Raw genomic sequence first — 20,145 nt, 5'->3', positions numbered from 1 at the left:
GTCTGTCTGGCACCATCTACAGTGCCTTTGCAAAGTATTCAGACCCCTTGACTTTTTCCCAAATGTTGTTTACGTTACAGCCTTATTCTAAAATGGATTGAATAATTTTTCCATTCATCAATCTACATACAATATCCCATAATGACAAATCAAAAACACGTTTTTAGATTTCTTTTACAAATTTATCCAAAATAAAAAACTGAATATCAAATTTACATAAGTATTCAGACCTTTTACTCTGCACTTTGTTGAAGCACCTATTGCATTGATTACAGCCTTGAGTCTTCTTGGGTATGACGCTACAAGCTTGGCATACCTGTATTTGGGGAGTTCTCCCATTCTTCCCTGAAGATCCTCTCAAGCTCTTTCAGGTTGAATGGAGAGCATTCCATTCCTTCTCTCCAGAGCAGTTTGATTGGGCTCAAGTCCGGTCTCTGGCTTTGCCACTCAAGGACATTCAGAAACTTGTCTCGAAGCCACTCCTGCGTAGTCTTGAATGTTCACCTGTCCTGTTGGAAGGTGAACATTCGCTCCAATCTGAGGTCCTGAGTGCTCTGGATCAGGTTTTCATCAAGAATCTCTCTGTACTTTGCTCCGTTTCCTCAACCCTGAATAGTCTCCCAGTCCCTGCTGCTGAAAAACATCCCCACTACCTTGCTCCCCTGTAGGGATGGTGCCAGGTTTCCTCCAGATGTGACATTTGGCATTCAGAGTTCAATCTTAGTTTCATCAGACCTGAGAATCTTGTTTCTCATGGTCTGAGAGTCTTTAGGTTCCTTTTGGCAAACTCCAATGGGGCTGTCATGTGCCTTACTGAGGAGTGGCTTTCATCTGACCACTTTACAATAAAGGCCTGATTGGTGGAGTGCTGCAGAGATGGTTGTCATTCTGGAAGGTTCTCCCATCTCCACAGAGGAAATCTAGAGCTCTGTCAGAGTGACCATCAGGTTCTTGGTCACCTCCCTGACCAAGGCCTTCTCCCTCGATTGCACAGTTTGGCTGGGCGGTCAGCTCTAGGAAGAGTCTTGGTGGTTCCAAACTTCTTCCATTTAAGAATGATGAAGGCCACTGTGTTCTTGGGGACCTTCAATGCTGCAGAACGTTTTTGGTACCCTTCCCCAGATCTGTACCTTGACACAATCCTGCTCTACAGACAATTCCTTCGACCTCATTACTTGGTTTTTGCTCTGACATGCACTTTCAACTGTGGGATCTTATATACAGTGGCAAGAAACAGTATGTGAACCCTTTGGAATTACCTGGATTTCTGCATAAATTGGTCATCAAATTTGATCTGATCTTCATCCAAGTCACAACAATAGACAAACATAGTGTGCTTAAACTAATAACACACAAATGATTAAATTTTTCTTGTCTATATTGAATACATAATTTAAACATTCACATTGTAGGTTGGAAAACGTATGTAGCTTGGAAAAAGTCAAGGGGTCTGAATACTTTCCGAAGGCACTGTATATCAAAACATTACCCTCTAGACACACTATTCACTTTTTTTCCCGTTCATCTAATAACTTACTTTATTTAATCAAGTCCAATGAGAGTTTTAATTGAGTCAAATGAGTCCCTTCTAAGGCCACATGGACCCAAATATATCACACATACAGTGTACACAATCCAAATATGCCCATCCCAGACTTATTCCTATTCAGCCATCTGTTACGCTCGTCGAAATCGTGGAAATGATCGGACCAAGGTGCAGCGTGGTAAGCGTACATTTTTCTTTATTATAAATGTCGCCAACAAAACAAGGAACAACAAAAAACGAACGTGAAGCTTACTTATACAGGCCACTAACAAAGACAACTACCCACAAAATACAAAAGGAAAAAAGGCTGCTTAAGTATGATTCCCAATCAGAGACAACGATAGACAGCTGTCCCTGATTGAGAACCCTACCCGGGCCAAAACATAGAAACACAGAACATAGTTTCCCACCCGAGTCACACCCTGACCAACCAAACATAGAGAATAAAAAGATCTCTACGGTCAGGGCGTGACACCATCTGTCAACTGATTCAGTGCAGTAGTGTATGGAATGTAATTACCTGAGAGTATGGAGAGAGAGTTCCCAGAGACTGTAGAGAAGAGGAATGAATAGAGGAATTGGAATCAGTCAGTCAATAGCATCATGCTCTCCAGAATTATTTAGCAGTGTTCTATTCAAATGAGACCTGTGAGCTTACTAAACCATGAATAATATGACTGAATAATATGACTGAATAATAAGTCCTTCTTCTGTGTAGTTGTTCATAAAGTTATTACGTTAAGACAAGCACATATGAAATCTGACAGTAAACATGAGGAATCCATTGTGTCTGCGGCTTTGTCTTACTGGTGTGAAATAATCTAAATGAATAATTAAGAGAGGCCTTGGCATGAAAACATAATGCTCTTAATTGACATTATTTATTGTTGAGTGTCAATCAAAGATCAATTCAAATCTGTGACCAAAGCAGGAGACTCACAAGGATGTAGTCATGTTTTAAGATGGTGCGCGACGTGACCACGGTACAACCATACAGGGGCTAAAGTGGGAAGCTGGGGGGGATGTAGCAACAGGGAGACACAGAGACGGCAGGCACAGTGCAGGGGCATCACACACCCACACTCACACACCCACACACATAAAAGGCAACTAGATTAGCACTAGCGTCTCAGTACCTCCCCATAGCTGTAGCATTCTAGCCTGTCATCAGAGGAGGATCTGTGATAAGATTCATAGGGAATGAGATCGGGCCGCTGCACGTCATAAATAGCTTTAATCTTAGGCAGAGCGGCCAGATCTTTGTAATTTAGGACCTCGTTTTCCACTTTGGCCTGGAGAGAGGACACAGAACAAGACAGAACAAGGAGAAGACAGAGAAGCAGGCGTGAGACAGAGAGAGAGAGGACGAAGCTTGCGTTGACAGACAGAGAAATCCGGAGGGGAGGCCAAATCAGGGTCAGCCGCAAGCTGCTGATGGCATCCTGGGTGAGACAGAAGCTCGAGCACACACGCACGCACACACGCACACACACACACACACACACACACAAACACAAACACACACACAAACACACACACACACACACACACACACACACACACACACACACACACACACACACACACACACACACACACACACACACACACACACACACACACACACACACACACACACACACACACACACACGCAGAGAGATCGCAGAGAGATCGCAGAGAGATCCCAGAAACAAACATAGACACACACCCTGTAGCAGAGAGAGAGAGAGCTGGAGGTGGGACATTGGTCCAGCCATAGAATTAAGAATTCTAGTATTGACATGAAAGGTATTATAACAGTATAAAGGGTCAGGCATTTTGGTCAAGGAGTTGGTCAACCATGGTTGTGATTTTGTGTATATTGTGTAAAACAATGAATTTGATTATTATCTTCACAGTGTGTTTTATTAGCTAGTTAGCCAGCCAATTTGAAAGGAATGATTCCAGAAATGTTTCCAATTAACTGCCAATATGCCAACATTGCATACAAACAATGCAGTCACTACACAGCCATACACAGGCTGAAAGAAATTGATAGGACAAATTGTAAATGCAACAAGTACTGGTATTGTATCATATTATACAGTAACACTCACAGCTTTTCAAGAAAACAAACATTGAAGGGCCATACTTGCCAACAAGTAGAAAAAGTTTAAACATCAGCCAATTAAAACCGTTGACATAGTTGCATGTGATCAATAGCTACATGTTAGCTGTTCCCATTACATAACCTGGCACATTCAGCCGTATGCTAACCAGGTGGCCGTAATTATTTCCTGTAACAAATTTCGCATTAGCCTATCAAATATCTTAAACGTTTTCTCTACAGACCAATGGCATTTCTTAAAATAGGTCAACTTGGCCACCAGAGGTATATTTAAAACTCCTAAGTCAAAGTTTACTTTTGTTCCCCTTCACTTCATCTGTTTTAAGTGTAGAGTGCTAATATTTCATGATCATCGCAGGCTCAGTGGCATGTATTCACGGAAACAATTTTTGTTATGTTTCTCTCATCTCTCTGTGTTTCATCATTTCCCTTCAATTTATGAAGAGGCTGATTGTATCACACAGGAGAAAGCATCAGAACAAGTGAAACAGCGCCCCTCTGTCTCGGTATGTGTAGCTGTAGATGTTTATGAATAATGACTAAACTATGTATACATTTAGCTTAGAATTATAACTAAACAAAATACTACTCTGTTACTGTATGAATGTATGAATGTAATACATAATACTGAATATAAGGTGTGTAGTTTTAGTCAAGAATTAGAACAAGGACTTTCTGTTCCTTGTTAGAAATGAATGGAGCTATCGTCAGACCGGCTGGAATACTGTGTGGTGTCAACTGTGCTTATGTCTGCGTAATGAAAAAGTAGGGAGAAAAAAAACACTTCTGACTATTTCTGGTCTAGCGATCGATGACAAACGAGCTCGCTGCCCAAACATACATAATTACAAAGGGGAGATTTTCCTGATTAAAATGGTGCCAGTGTAACAGTTTTTCTTCTGTCCCTCCCCTCGACCCTCTGCACACATAGTCAACAGCCACCCTCAAAGCATTGTTACCCATTGCTCCACAAAAGCTGCAGCATTGCAGAGCAAGGGGAGCAACTACTTCCAGGTCTCAGTGATGTCACCGATTGAAACACTATTAGCGCGCACCTCGCTAACTAGCTTGCCATTTCACACCAGTTTTACACCCGACTTGAAAAAAAGAAAACATACACATTGCGAGATATTTGGCGAAAAAGACAGACATGCCTATATTTCCCCCATAGGAAACCATGGGAAGTCCGCAGAGTTCCAATATTATTTTTGTTGTTTACATTTTGTTGTTTACATTTTAACACCATAAACATGAATCAAATTAAGTAAGCCAAATTTCTTAAAATCAATCCCATATACCATGTTATTACAAAAAAGGTTTTAAATTCTCTGGTAATGGGGCGGCAGGGTAGCCTAGTGGTTAGAGCGTTGGACTAGAAGGTTGCAAGTTCAAACCCCCCGAGCTGACAAGGTACAAATCTGTCGTTCTGCCCCTGAACAGGCAGTTAACCCACTTTTCCTAGGCCGTCATTGAAAATAAGAATTTGTTCTTAACTGACTTGCCTGGTTAAATAAAGGTAAAAAAAAAAAACGGAATACTATCAAATGCTTCTCAAAGACACCCGCTGGTGGTCAAACTAGCAATAACTTGCAGAAACAGAAGAGTTACAGCAGAATGTGCTGTTTGACTGCTGTTAAAGACGCTCTCATGGAAAAGTGTTCTATGACGTCCAACTACATTAACGATTTTAATAGGTTGATACGGAATTTGAATTGGATCTAATCACAGCCGCCTGGTGAGGATAGCATAGGGCCAGAGAGAAAGATGACAAAGTGGCAAAGTTTTCCCTACATGCTTATGACAAATCCAGCTAATCTTTTGAACAAGGTGTAAGAAAACCAGATAACATTAGTAAAATAAAGGTTACATTTAAAAAAAGAAATGAGGTAGCTAGGTACGGTTAGCATGCTAGCTAGCTACATTAACAGATGTTATTATTTCTCCACTTCACATGGAAATCACCACAACGTTCCCATCCTCAATTCTGGAATTTGTATTAGCAGCCTGAGTCATTCTTCGTAGGTAGAACCTAAAGGACAATTTATGCGATTGGACAGGAATTACTTTGAAATAGGGGCAGCATTGCCCTCTGGTGGGGGCCTTTAAACTTTTTCTAATGTTCGCAAGAATGGCCCCTGAGACATTTATGGTCTGTTTACATATATTTCATAGGCTATATATATAGCAAATGTGTATAAAACCTGCATAAACTGTATTTTGAATTATATGACACATTTTGGGGAGAAAATAATTATATTGCACAGATTTCTGATACATCACATGCCTTACTTTTATTTAAAATCAGGACATGCCTTTTAAGTAAAATCAGGAAAATCACCACCTATGCCTCTACTGCCATTTATTCAAATGGCGAATGTGCATAAAGATGGCAGAATTCAGATATGACGCCATTGTTTTAGCACTATCCACTGGGTTTTTAAACTACGCCAATAAATCATCACAATCTATTTATACTTTTTTAAATTTTAATTGCTGGCATCTTGAAGCTAAAATTGGAACCATGTATACTCTGCTAACGACCATACAAAAGAGTAACAGAGCAATATACAATACGGCAAACTTAGCAAATATTTAGAATTTGTTTCGCCATATTCGCCATATTTATTCACCTCCGCTATTAGACTGGTTGGGATTTCTGACAACAATGGCTGCCATTTCCATAACATTCTGGAACTTTGAGGGTTCATGACATAGTCCCTCTATCAATTGAATAGGTTGTTATCAATAAAATGTCACAATAAGGTGCAGAGCATTCAATTTGCTTGTTGAGGGGCAAGGAGACTCCCGCTCTGCTAAAACCATTGACAACTGCATGGCGTTAACTAATAGTTCATAGTTGTTAACTATTTGGTTGCAACATCCATCACCTTCTGAAGAGCATAGTCAGAACTACAAATTTCTGATTATTCCATGCATAACAATTGTTATCGGTTTCAGGAAGCTAGGCATATGTTGCACATCACCACTTTACAGGAGAGTCATTTGAAGGTAATTTTGGTAATATGTTCCAGAAGGCAGAAATGCCTTCTGGAACATATGCACTTTCTTGTGCCTTAATAACAAACTTGCATGCCATCTGTAAATACAAATAAAATGGTTAAATTACAAGCTGGCTTGCTAGCTAACATTACGTGAATGATCTGTGTAGTAATATTATTTGTATCTCAGAAATCCATTTGCATTGCTAGTTATAGCCTAATGTTAGCAAGCTAGTTAACATTGAAACTAGTTGGTTAGCTTTAGCTACTTGCAGATTCATACTACAGCATTTCATGCATGGTGGCTAGCTATAGAAATCTGTTTGTATTGCTAGTAGCATGGGTTGGGATTATGGTTCATTGTTCAGCTAGCTAACTAGCTAGATAGCTACATGTCTAAACAAAAAACTCCACTTCACCAGATGATTACATGATCCATCCAGTTAGCCAGGTGCGTCTGGGGGTGATTACGGCCATCTATTGTATTGCATGAACATGTGTACATGTCTAGATAATAGTGACCCATCCACTTAGCTAGATGTGGCTGGGGGTTATAGCATTTCTTTCACATAACCCATCAATTTAGACAAGTGTGTCTGGGTAAGCATCATCTAAAAATTATAAAATATTTATAAAATATTTTTATCTGGACACTATCTTTGATATCGCTACCATGCATATATATCAAGTAACCATTTAGCTGTACTGTTTATACCTATGTAAGAATGCTGTTCATCGACTACAGCTCAGCATTTAACACCATAGTACCCTCCAAATTCGTCATTAAACTCAAGACCCTGGGTCTCGACCCCTCCCTGTGCAACTGGGTCCTGGACTTCCTGATGGGCCGCCCCCAGGTGGTGAGGGTCGGTAACAACATCTCCACCCTGCTGATCTTCAACACTGGGGCCCCACAAGGGTGCGTTCTCAGCCCTCTCCTGTACTCCCTGTTCACCCATGACTGCATGGCCATGCACGCCTCCAACTCAATCCTCAAGTTTGCAGACCACTACAGTGGTAGGCTTGATTACCAACAATGACGAAACGCCTACAAGGAGGAGATGAGGGCCCTCGGAGTGTGGTGTCAGGAAAATAACCTCACACTCAATGACAACAAAACAAAGGAGATGATTGTGGACTTCAGGAAACAGCAGAGGGAGCAGCCCCCTATCCACATCAACGGGACAGTAGTGGAGAAGGTGGAAAGTTTTAAGTTCCTCGGCGTACACATCACGGACAAACTGAAATGATCTACCCACACAGACAGCGTGGTGAAGAAGGCGCAGCAGCGCCTCTTCAACCTCAGGAGGCTGAAGAACTTATCACCAAAAACACTCAAACTTTTACAGATGCACAATCGAGAGCATCCTGTGGAGCTGCCTCACCGCCTGGTACGGCAACTGCTCCGCCCACAACCGTAAGGCTCTCCAGAGGGTAGTGAGGTCTGCACAACGCATCACCAGGGGCAAACTACCTGCCCTCCAGGACACCTACCCCACCGATGTCACAGGAAGGCCATAAAGATCATCAAGGACAACAACCACCCGAGCCACTGCCTGTTCACCCTGTTACCATACAGAAGGCGAGGTCAGTACAGGTGCATCAAAGCAGGGGCCGAGAGACTGAAAAACAGCTTCTATCTCAAGGCCAGCAGACTGTTAAACAGCCATCACTAACATTGAGTGGCTGCTGCCAACATACTGACTCATCTCTAGCCACTCTAATAATGAAACATTTATGTAATAAATGTATCACTAGCCACTTTAAACAATGCCACTTTTTATAATGTTTACATACCCTACATTACTCATCTCAAATGTATATACTGTACTCTATACCATATACTGCATCTATGCCGTTCAGCCATCACTCATTCATATATTTTCTATGTACATATTCTTATTCATTCCTTTACACTTGTGTGTATAAGGTAGTTGTTGTGAAATTGTTAGGTTAGATTACTTGTTAGATATTACTGCATGGTCGGAACTAGAAGCACAAGCATTTCGCTACACTGACATTAACATCTGCTAACCATGTGACAAATAAAATGTGATTGTATTTGATATAATGTGTGTTTACCAGAGACGGTAATGTGAAGAACAGCATGACCTGCACCAAAGTCAGATTAGGATATACTGTAGCTCAAGGATCAGATAAAGTGTATTTTTACCTGGAATTTTTCCTTATTGTAGGCTACTACTTTCACCACTTTTAGTTTTTAAATATTTGGTTGTTTAAACTCCCCTAATCACTCTGTTTAACACGTGGCCTTACGTGAATCCTTAAAGAGATGGATGGGGCTAAGGCTTAAGACACTGAATCGCTGTAGTCAAAAAAAGAGCACTCAAGTAGCTGTACCAAAACATTCAAGGGCCATTTTCTCAAAGTCGGGTTACAAGTTAATCAACTTTTAAAGCATAATTACTTTCCTATTGTTCCTCAACTGCAGTATATGATATACCATTTTGTAGCTCTGAGTAAATAATCCAATTTTGCACCATAAGATGAATCGGGGTGGTCGGTCACAATTGTGCACATTTAGCTCAATCATCAATTATACATCAAGTAACTGCATGTTTTTCATGATCAGTAAAGATTAATTGATCATGTCATTTCAGATACGTGAGTGTAGCCTCACGATATCGCTCAATTTACCACCATTAATTGGATAGTTGAGTGGTTTAGGTTAATTTCCCATCCTACTGTACGCGGGCACTGCCCGTCAAGCAGCCTGTCGGCGCACATTTGCCAACTTACTCTTGTTTACTTTGCAAGCTAACGGTTGAAACATTGTACAGTTGGCAAACATATAGTGGTAAGTAGATCTAATATATATATATACACAGTACCAGTCAAACGTTTGGACACACCTACTCATTCAAGGGTTTTTCTTAATTTTTTACTATTTTCTACATTGTAGAATAATAGTGAAGACATCAAAACTATGAAATAACACATATGGAACCACAAATGTGTTAAATAAATCAAAATATAAACTAGTGACCCTTTGCCTTGATGACAGCTTTGCACACAATCTTGACATTCTCTCAACCAGTTTCATAAGGTAACCTGGAATGCATTTAAATTAACAGGTGTGCCTTGTTAAAAGTTAATTTGTGGAATTTATTTTCTTTTTAATGCGTTTAATGTTTGAGCCAATCAGTTGTGCTGTGACAAGGTAGGGGCGGTACTCCAAACATTAGCCTTATTTGGTAAAATACTTACTTTAAGACATGAAGGTCAGTCAATAAGTGAAATTTCAAGAACTTTAAGTTTCTTCAAGTGCAATCACAAAAACCATCAAGCGCTATGATGAAACTGGCTCTCATGAGGACTGCCACAGGAAAGGAAGACCCAGAGTTAACTCTGCTGCAGAGGATAAGTTCATTAGAGTTACTGGCCTCAGAAAATGCAGCCCAAATAACAGACACATCTAAACATCAACTATTCAGAGGAGACTGCGTGAATCAGGCCTTCGTGGAAGAATTGCTACAAATAAAGAGCTACTAAAGGACACCAACAAGAAGAAGAGTCTTGCTTGGCCCAAGAAACACGAGCAACGGACATTAGACTGGTGGAAATCTGTCCTTTGGTCTGATGAATCCAAATTTTAGATTTCTGGTTCCAACCGCTGTGTCATTGTGCGATGCGGAGAAGCTGGACGGATGATCTCTGTATGTGCGGTTCCCACCTTGAAGTATGGAGGAGGAGGTGTGATGGTGTGGGGATGCTTTGCTGGTGACACTAGAAATTATTTATTATTATTAATTATTTATTTAGAATTCAAGGCACACTTAACAAACATGGCTACCACAGCATTCTGCAGCTATACACCATCCCAGCTGGTTTGGGCTTAGTGGAACTATCATTAGTTTTTCAACAGGACAATGACCCAACACACCTCCAGGCTGTGTAAGGGCTATTCTACCAAGAAGGAGAGTGATGGAGTGCTGCATCAGATGACCTGGCCTCCACAATCCTCCACACCTCAAACAAATTGAGATGGTTTGGGATGAGTCGGACCGCAGAGTGAAGGAAAAGCAGCCAACAGGTGCTCAGCATATGTGGGAACTCCTTCAAGACTGTTGGAAAAGCATTCCAGTTGAAGCTGGTTGATAGATTGCCAAGAGTGTGCAAAGCTGCCATCAAGGCAAAGAGTGGCTACTTTGAAGAATTTAAAATATAAAATATATTTTGATTTGTTGAACACTTTTTGGTTACTACATGATTCCATTTGTGTTATTTCAAAGTTTTGGTGTCTTCACTATTATTCCACAATGTAGAAAAGAGTAAAAATAAAGAAAAACCCTTGTATGAGTAGGTGTGTCCAAACGTTTGACTTGTACTGTATATAAAAAAAAGAAATGTCCTCACTGTCAACTGTGTTAATTTTCAGAAAACTTAACATGTGTAAATATGTGTATGAACATAGCAAGATTCAACAACTGAAGACATAAACTGAACAAGTTCCACAGACATGTCAAGTTCCACAGACATGTGAAATGGAATAATGTGTCCCTGAACAAAAGGGGGGGTCAAAATCAAAAGTAACAGTCAGTATCTAGTGTGGCCACTAGCTGCATTAAGTTCTGCAGATTTGACAGTTCTTGCTGTGAGATGTTACCCCACTCTTCCACCAAGGCACCTGCAAGTTCCCGGACATTTCTGGGGGGAATGGCCCTAGCCCTCACCCTCCGATCCAACAGGTCCCAGACGTGCTCAATGGGATTGAGATCCGGCCTCTTCGCTGGCCATGGCAGAACACCGACATTCCTGTCTTGCAGGAAATCACGCACAGAACAAGCGGTATGGCTGGTGGCATTGTCAGGCTGGAGGGTCATGTCAGGATGACATGTCAGTACCACATGAGGAAGGAGGATAACTTCCTTGTAACGCACAGCTTTGAGATTGCCTGCAATGACAACAAGCTCAGTCCGATGATGCTATGACACACCGCCCCAGACCATGACGGACCCTCCACCTCTAAATCGATCCCGCTCCAGAGTACAGGCCTCGTTGTAATGCTCATTCCTTTGACGATAAATGTGAATCCGACCATCACCCCTGGTGAGACAAAACCGCGACTCGTCAGCGAAGAGCACTTTTTGCCAGTACTGTCTGGGCCAGCAACGGTGGGTTTGTGCCCATAGGCGACGTTGTTGCCGGTGATGTCTGGTGAGGCCTACAAGCCCTCAGTCCAGCCTCTCTCAGCCTATTGCGGACAGTCTGAGCACTGATGGAGGGATTGTGCGTTCCTGGTGTAACTCGGGCAGTTGTTGTTGCCATCCTGTACCTGTCCCGCAGATGTGATGCTTGGATGTACCGATCCTGTGCAGGTGTTGTTACACTTGGTCTGCCACGGCAAGGACGATCAGCTGTCTGTCCTGTCTCTCTGTAGTGCCGTCTTAGGCTTCTCACAGTACGGGCATTGCATTTTATTGCCCTGGCCACATCTGTAGTCCTCATGCCTCCTTGCAGCATGCCTAAGGCACATTTATGCAGATGAGAAGGGACCCTGGGCATCTTTCTTTTGGTGTTTTTCAGAGTCAGTAGAAAGGCTTCTTTAGTGTCCTAAGCTTTCGTAACTGTGACCTTAAATTGCCTACCATCTGTAAGCTGTTAGTGTCTTAACGACCGTTCCACAGGTGCATGTTCATTCATTGTTTATGGTTAATTGAACAAGCATGGGAAACAGTGTTTAATCCTGTTACAATGAAGATCTGTGAAGTTATTTGGATTTTTACAAATTATCTTTGAAAGACAGGGTCCTGAAAAAGGGACGTTTCTTTTTTTGCTGAGTTTATTTTATGAGCTAATTAAAGCCCCCCCTGGCCAAACCCTCCCCGAACCGACGACGGGCCAATTGTGTGCAGCACGGTCACGGACGGTTGTGACACAGCCTGGCTATAGTGACGCCGCAAACACTGCGATGCAGTGCCTTAGATCACTGTACCACTCGGGAGGCCCTCTAATATAATTTTGTATCCAATTAGGCCTAACTAGCGAAGTTAGCAAACATCACCGTTTTTTACATTGTTATAAAGAGTGTTTAATCCCAATTTTTGCTTACAGACATGATAGGTTGCATTGATTGATGGACCACGTCAAATTGTCTAGCTGGCTATGAAAGGATCAATTTGACTAGTTAACAAGCTAACATTTAGTGGATAAATGAGATGGCTATATCCAAATATAGTTTCATTTGCTTGCCATTGTCACGTTCGTTGAATGGAGGAGACCAAGGCGCAGCGTGATATGAATACATGTTACTTTAATGACGACGAAGAAACACATAAACAAACGAGACGCTAATTATAGTGCTGACACAGGCAACTAACACATAGACAATAACCCACGAAATACCCAAAGAAGATGGCTGCCTAAATATGGTTCCCAATCAGAGAACGATAAACAGCTGCCTCCAATTGAGAACCAATCTAGGCAACCATAGACATACATAAACACATAGATAGTATACACTCCCATAAACATATAAAACCACTAGACAGTACAAAAACACATACATCACCCATGTCACACCCTGAACAAACCAAAATAATAAAGAAAACAAAGAATACTAAGGTCAGGGCATGGCAGCCATCTATAGTGGTGATGACAGTAGTCCGACTGACAACTTTACCAGGACAAGGACTTACCGAATTCAAGCTCTTTCCAAAAGCTTAATCTCTGATGAAGCAAGCTAAATGGCACGTTGTTTGCTTAGCTAGCTAGCTAGCTAGCTACATGTCAAATGGATAGGCTACCCTCACGTATCTGAAATTACATGATCAACTGAAAAGCATACAGTTACTTACTGTATAACTATGGTGATAGAGCTAAATGTGGAATCAAGAGGTGATGATATTAAAACCAAGTAGTTCTAACATTTATTTAACAATCCCCTTGAAAACGGCACGTGGTTGTCAATGGTTTTGTGCGGAGCCGGGGTTCTCCTTGCTCCCCAGCAGCCAAATCGAACGCTTGGCACCGTATTGTGACGTTTCATTGATAATTTAAAGGACCTCTTTAGGCTCAGCACACACTCAACTCAACGACAGCAGATGTCTCTAAACAAGATCTTTACCATGGTTGCTTTCCTCTACAGTGGAATAAAGACTATACCGAATGTCAGCTTCACAGTGCAACAGTCAACAATGGAGAAAGTATGTGAACCTACTTTAAACATACATCAATAATACATTGGATATAACAAACACTGTTGTCTCAAACAGACATACAAACACCTGAAGCAAACCACATAAATGACATAAACACACAACCGCACATGGTGGACTGTCGACCCATGTGAATGACTGATGGCTCTGAGTGACAGGTCCTGCAAAGGGGGCTACGCCTCCAAGACAGTCTGGCAGCCAACAGAAGGTGTACATGTAAACAAGTAACCATGGCGATGCCTTGGCGACAGACTACTCACACAGATGACGCGGCTCGGGGAACCGATGCTGGAGCCAGGGGGGGAAATGGAGGCCTCAGAGGTACGTCTTAACTGTGGGAACAAACACACACGCACACACGCGCACCATGTGTGTCAGAGTAAGCCTGCAGAGGCCAGACTACCGCTGAGGGAGACAAACAACAACACCCCTGCATTTACCTCAGATCCTCTCCCTACCGCGAGGCTGTGTGATTATACCCCCAGCCTGACACGTCATTAGTCCAAGAATAGGAACGCGAGGGATTCAGTTCGGACTAAACTGCAGGAGTTTCTAGGCGGATATAGTAGTGTAATAGTGGTGTTTTATAGTTGAGGTCAAAGTGTTACTAACAGGAAGGGAGACAGAGACACAGGGTTCTACTCACCCTGAGTTTCTTCTCCAGCCGTGCTGCTTGTTTACACATGGGATGCCACACCTCGGAACCTGTAGCGGGGACACATCCGCAATCAAACATACGGCTAAAAAAAATACAAAAAAACGTCACATTCATTCCACCACACAACGGCTATTGCAATTACAATACTGTTACACCACCGGGGTGCTTTTCATTATTGATGACTGGAGTAGAAGGCCACAGTTCTTCTGCGGCTCACAGCTCAGAAATGTTTTTACAGTGTCTCGTGTTCGCAAACTTTTTAACACACACCGATCAAACGCATGTGTCAGTAGATCAGCACTTCTCAACAACAGCCATACATCAAAGGTGACCTAGAGTACATATCTGAGAGAGGCTTGGAGGCTGAAGTCGTAACTCTCCCTCTCTCTTTTCCCTCTCTCTCCCCTTCCGCTCTCACTCTCTCTCGCGCTTTTTCCCACACACGCGCACACACACACACACACACACACACGCGCGCACACACACACACACACACACACACAAACACACACACACACACAGCGAGATAGACTAAAATGTTATCTCATTCTAGTTCTTCCTGGGAGGGATGGAAACACTAAACCACTAATGTCATGCTCCTCCTCAGTGCTCCTCAGTGCATATTAACAAATAATGATAATGAGAGAGTACCAGGTACTTCCTCTCATACATCCGGTTTCCCCAGGCTCTAGGGCGATACACCACTGTTACTGTACGCGGGACTGAGTGGCTGCCTGCCTGGATATCACGTTCCACATCAGAAGCATTGCGGGAAGCCGGTACAGAATGCAGCATTTGGCCTCCAGTCAATTCAATTAGGATGTCATGCTTACAATCTACAGTTAATATCAGTCCTATAAATCGAGCACAGCCATAGATAGGCCTACAGCACGATCTGTGGGAATCAATAGTCCACCCACCATGCAATTGACGCAGCAACAGCACCTAGGACTATCTCCCTCAATCGATAGTTAGACCCCTTCAAAACTTCCTGCATGAATGTTGAGAGAGGAAGTCTCCTCCCCAAGTTTCCTAACACAACCTCGGTAACCCTAATTGTGAATGAAGGGTTACAGGAAATATATCTAATTCGCATCAACTTAAATGCATTAACCTTTTACAAAAATGCATTAAACTTTAAAAAACAATAACAATAAAGAATGCTTTTCAACCCACTCTGAAAATAGGTAGAAATACTGTAGCTACACTATCTAAATAGCTAAACCTGAGAGGTAGCAGCCTTCAGGCAGAGACAAATCAGAACAAAGGCTCCATAGAATGTTTTTTTTCTTCTTCACAAATTCGAAATGACAAAGTATCAATGGCAGCCGATGCTGAATTATTTGACACAATTTACATAAATACACTGTGCACAAGAAAATCATCGACACAATAAAAACTACAACTTAAAATAGATATATTTCGGAAAACCGTCAGTGCTGAGGGTAAGACAGGAGTGGTAGTCCATAGTTTAGTGGATGAGCAGCATAGTCACGTATGGCATCGTGCAGCTTTGGTCGCGCTTGGTTCTGGACGTGATGGGTTTCAACATGGTTGAGGACCGGGTAACACGACGAGAGATGGAGCTGTGTTCGGGGACAGCACTTGGTGGTAAGGGGGCCGGATTGAGGAGGGTCTTTGCAAACTCTACGTTCAGGTTTTCCCGATATGTTTGCAGGGAGGGCAGATTGGGGCAGCTGTAGCCGTTGTATTTTATGCCCAGAATGATAGCTATGCCCCCCCCATCTGTAAATTGGAGAATTTTGTTGGAGAATTTTTTCGGACACCTGAAAGGCTTCTTTCTACCTCCAGCAGGTTAAAGGAAAACATATTGTGCGTTTTGCATCATATGATGCAAAATGTATCATACCGGCTGTATTTCTGTATTTTGAAAGTTATATACTGTATCTTGAAAAACATTTTGCTGACATTTAAATCATTTTGGGATTATATACAATGGACTAAAATGAAACAAAATATAGTTTTTGGGTGGAATTTTTTGGGTGGAATTTTCCTTTAATGTTGTTGAGGAACTTTCAGTGTTGCACAGCTGGGCCGCTTGCTGCGGTGTTGACATATGTAGTGAATATCAGGGGCAGAAGCAATAGGGGAGGCCGGCCACATGGCATGCTCTGTAGGATCAATCTCTACCTTTAACAATTTGCCACTTCTCAGTCCAGCCATGCAGTGTGTTGGATTGATTCACTGGCCTTTGTTATGTGGCTGGTAATTGAGTAGCTCCCTGAGCCCCGATCACTCAGCCCTCCTTGATGTCCCCCTCTTAAATTAACCATCCAGGGGAAACATAACCTTGGGGGCTGCATGCGCTTGTGTTACAATATGCTAATGTTGTGTGTTAACGGTCTCGCCGTGATTCAGAGTAGCATGTTAATAATGTGGAGTAGCATGGGTTAGCATTGTCTGATTGTCTGTGCACTACTTTAGACCAGTAGTACCCTATATAGAGAATAGGGTGGCCTCTGGGACGAAGACTGCATATAATGATGGAGCTAACGGGCGATGAGAAGCCAGGCAGACCACTTTAACATTCTTCACAGTGAGCTATAGTAGCTGAACAGAGTGTACTGTAGAAGAGTCAGTTAAGGCCAGTCTATTCAATTATGTACAGTATCGCTGTGATCAATAATGGTGGGAGACTGTTTATGAAACTGTCATAATTCAAAGTAATGGCAGGCCAAGGCCCTGCTGAATAACAGTCTGAACTGAGGAGTTTGTCCTATTCAACCTATACTGAGTTTTGGAAGTGCATGATGTCTGGAAATCCATTTTAGAGAATGGATGTTACTTTGTGTTATTTTAGGGAAGGGTTATTATCACCCAAGAGCAAATTACCACTGAATTGCACAAGTGAATAGGGCTCACCATCAAAGTGCATTAAAGTTAATGATACAGCACATCAAAGTAAATCATGATGTTATTATCGTCGACAGGAAAAGAGCTTTACTTACCTGTAAGGTACATCTCCTCTCCTTCTGTAAACATCATCTGACAGCGGGCACAACGGGCACAGGTGGGGTGGTAGTGCTTTCCTCCTGCCTGAGAGACAGAGAGACAGAGAGGCAGAGAGATAAAGAGAGAGAGAGGCAGAAAGAGAGAGAGAGGCAGAAAGAGAGAGGGAGAGAGAAAGAGAGGCACAGCGAGCGAGAGAGAGAGAGAGAGAGAGAGAGAGAGAGAGAGGAGAAAAGAGCAACCACCATTGTAAATTCAACCCATATTTATGTTTATTTATTTTCCCTTTTGTACTTTATCTATCTGCACATCATTATAACACTGTATATACTGTAGCCATATTATGTCATTTGAAATGTGTCTATTCCTTTGAAACTTGTGAGTGTAATGTTTACTGTACATTTTTGATTGATTATTTCACTTTTGTTTATAATATTTTTCCCATGTCAATAAAGCCCTTTGAATTGAATTGAGAGAGAGTGAGAGAGGGAGGGAGGGACGAAGAGAGAGATCAAGAGAGAGAAAGAGTGAAGGAAAGAGAGAGGGAAAGAGTGAAGGAAAGAGAGAGGGAAAGAGAGTGAGAGAAAAAGGCATCATGGGGAGTGGATTTCAGCCCAGGTGATTTAAGGCGCGGAGGTGAGAAGATGGAAAAAGAGGCCTGTAAGTGATGGATGCTACTCAGACACAGCTCCAGTAATTGGACACTCCAATTCCACTCTCTTCCAAAGCTATTTCATAATCACTCAGTGATTAGCCACTGTGGCCAATTAGCCACTGTGTGTCCAAGGTGTGCCTTTCACAATGTTTTATACACACACGCCAGTAGATTCAATTAGCCAATGTGTGTCCAAGGTGTGCCTTTCACAATGTTTTATACACACACGCCAGTAGATTCAATTAGCCACTGTGTGTCCAAGGTGTGCCTTTCACAATGTTTTATACACACACGCCAGTAGATTCAAAGTTCACAGACTACTCATAGAAAATGACAGGCACATCTGATCCGGCGCAGAGAGGAGAAGATTCCAGTATTTTACAAAATGTCCCTCTAAAATGAAATGTCATTTTAGCAGAGCAGATATCTGTTAAGAGTATATTGCATATTCTACAGTCGCCTACAGAAAAACACAAAACGAGCAGCACCAATACACCCATTACGCTTCTCTTTAGGGAGTGAAATTATTCTGGATGGATTCTAGCAGTCAGACAAATAACCTCAATCATCACATACAAATGCAGTATAGCGCTACAAGTTTAAAACAGTTAGTTCTAACACCACAAAGAGATGGAAAGCAAGCCAGTTGAGTCATCTTGGATAATTTGTGTGTGTGTGTGTGTGTGTGTGTGTGTGTGTGTGTGTGCGCGTGTGCGTGTGCGTCTGTGTCTGTGTGTGTGTGTGTGTCTGTGTCTGTGTGTGTGTGTGTGTTAAGGTGCAGGGGTTGTCAGAGGCCCTCATGTTTAGCCATGATGACAGAGCATTAAAAGCCTCTCTATTTTTAGAGCTGTGACGGCACGCAGTCTGAATACATTTGCTCTCTTGTCTGCACTCAGCGCATTCAAGGAGCCTGGATTGATTTCAACTCAAAAGCACTAATCACATGAATGGACATTATGACTTGCAATGTAGCGATACCTTTGATGGTGTCATAGTGTTTTGTTCATTTGTATGATCTCTAAGAAATACCAGAGTACTTTACTTATTTAATGTGGTTCATATCAAGAGGACAAAACAAGAGGTTGATTTTCACTTCCCCTCCATGTCTGTCAACGTTTGTTTCTTTAAAATTAGATCCGATGCCAAGATTTCAAAACTGCTGTCTCGTCTGTGAGGTAATGAATAGGCACGATACACACTTAATGAAAAGATTGACGCTGATGTCTCATTCATAAATCAACACTTTGTGGTGAAGCTTGTCATTGGTTTATAATTAGTGAGCGGTAGGAAGCAGTGTGAGATGAGGTCTCAGATGGTCGGACAGACAGACAGACAGACAGACAGACTAGACTGACTCACCTCAAGCACTCTGCCACTGATGTATCTGATACAGGTTGCACACTGGATGCCAAACTGAGCGTGGTAGTCAGTCTCACAGTACGGAACACCATCCCTGAGAAAACACACACACACACACAAACACACACACACACACACACACACAGATAAACACACACGTAGTACAGTCAGTAGCTAGTCTTTTTTTCAATTAGTCAAAGGACACAATGATAACAGTCCATTATAACAGATGGACACAGTCCATGGATGGCATGTCGCGGCTATGTGTGCAGTAAATTTAGGAAGATTCTTCTGAGGAAGATACTGTTTACTATTGCTATACTATATACTACTAGTACTTTACTGTTATTGTGATGTTACCACAGAGTGCACCTACTTGCTGATGTACTCCCCGGTCAGCACAGTGTCACAGGTCTGACACTTGAAGCAGCTGACATGCCACTGCTTCTCCAGGGCCAGGAGGGACTGTCCATGTTTGATCTCCTCCTTACAACCCGCACAGTCTGAGAGAGAGAAAGAAAGAGAGAAGAGAGAGAGAGAGACGCCTTTTTAAATATTTCATACACTGCTGAATTCACATTAAAATAAGCCTCCAATATGCAAGTGTGCTGGTGTGGGGAGGGAGGGAGGGAGGGAGGGAGGGAGGGAGGGAGGGAGGGAGGGAGGGAGGG

The 20,145-nt window shown here is 42.3% G+C and overlaps 1 protein-coding gene across 3 annotated transcripts in view; it reads right to left on the bottom strand.

The window, feature by feature from the left end:
• LOC109891851 (actin-binding LIM protein 3) overlaps window positions 1-20,145 on the bottom strand; it is a 118,846-nt gene that overhangs the window by 23,015 nt on the left and 75,686 nt on the right. For 2 of the 3 annotated variants that reach the window (XM_031826965.1, XM_031826966.1), the window contains exons 5-11: window positions 19,851-19,977; window positions 19,475-19,568; window positions 17,460-17,547; window positions 14,479-14,537; window positions 14,093-14,164; window positions 2,683-2,838; window positions 2,067-2,096 (exon numbers count right to left, since the gene is read on the bottom strand). In XM_031826965.1, the coding sequence (XP_031682825.1) occupies window positions 2,067-2,096; window positions 2,683-2,838; window positions 14,093-14,164; window positions 14,479-14,537; window positions 17,460-17,547; window positions 19,475-19,568; window positions 19,851-19,977 (626 nt within the window). The remainder of the gene's footprint in view (window positions 1-2,066; window positions 2,097-2,682; window positions 2,839-14,092; window positions 14,165-14,478; window positions 14,538-17,459; window positions 17,548-19,474; window positions 19,569-19,850; window positions 19,978-20,145) is intronic. The other variant, XM_031826967.1, reaches the window with a different exon arrangement.

The sequence above is a fragment of the Oncorhynchus kisutch genome, linkage group LG6, assembly GCF_002021735.2.
Source record: "Oncorhynchus kisutch isolate 150728-3 linkage group LG6, Okis_V2, whole genome shotgun sequence".
In the NCBI taxonomy this organism is placed as follows: domain Eukaryota; kingdom Metazoa; phylum Chordata; class Actinopteri; order Salmoniformes; family Salmonidae; genus Oncorhynchus; species Oncorhynchus kisutch.
The sequence above is the reverse complement of the archived record's forward strand: the minus strand, read 5'-3'. Positions and strand labels throughout refer to the sequence as shown.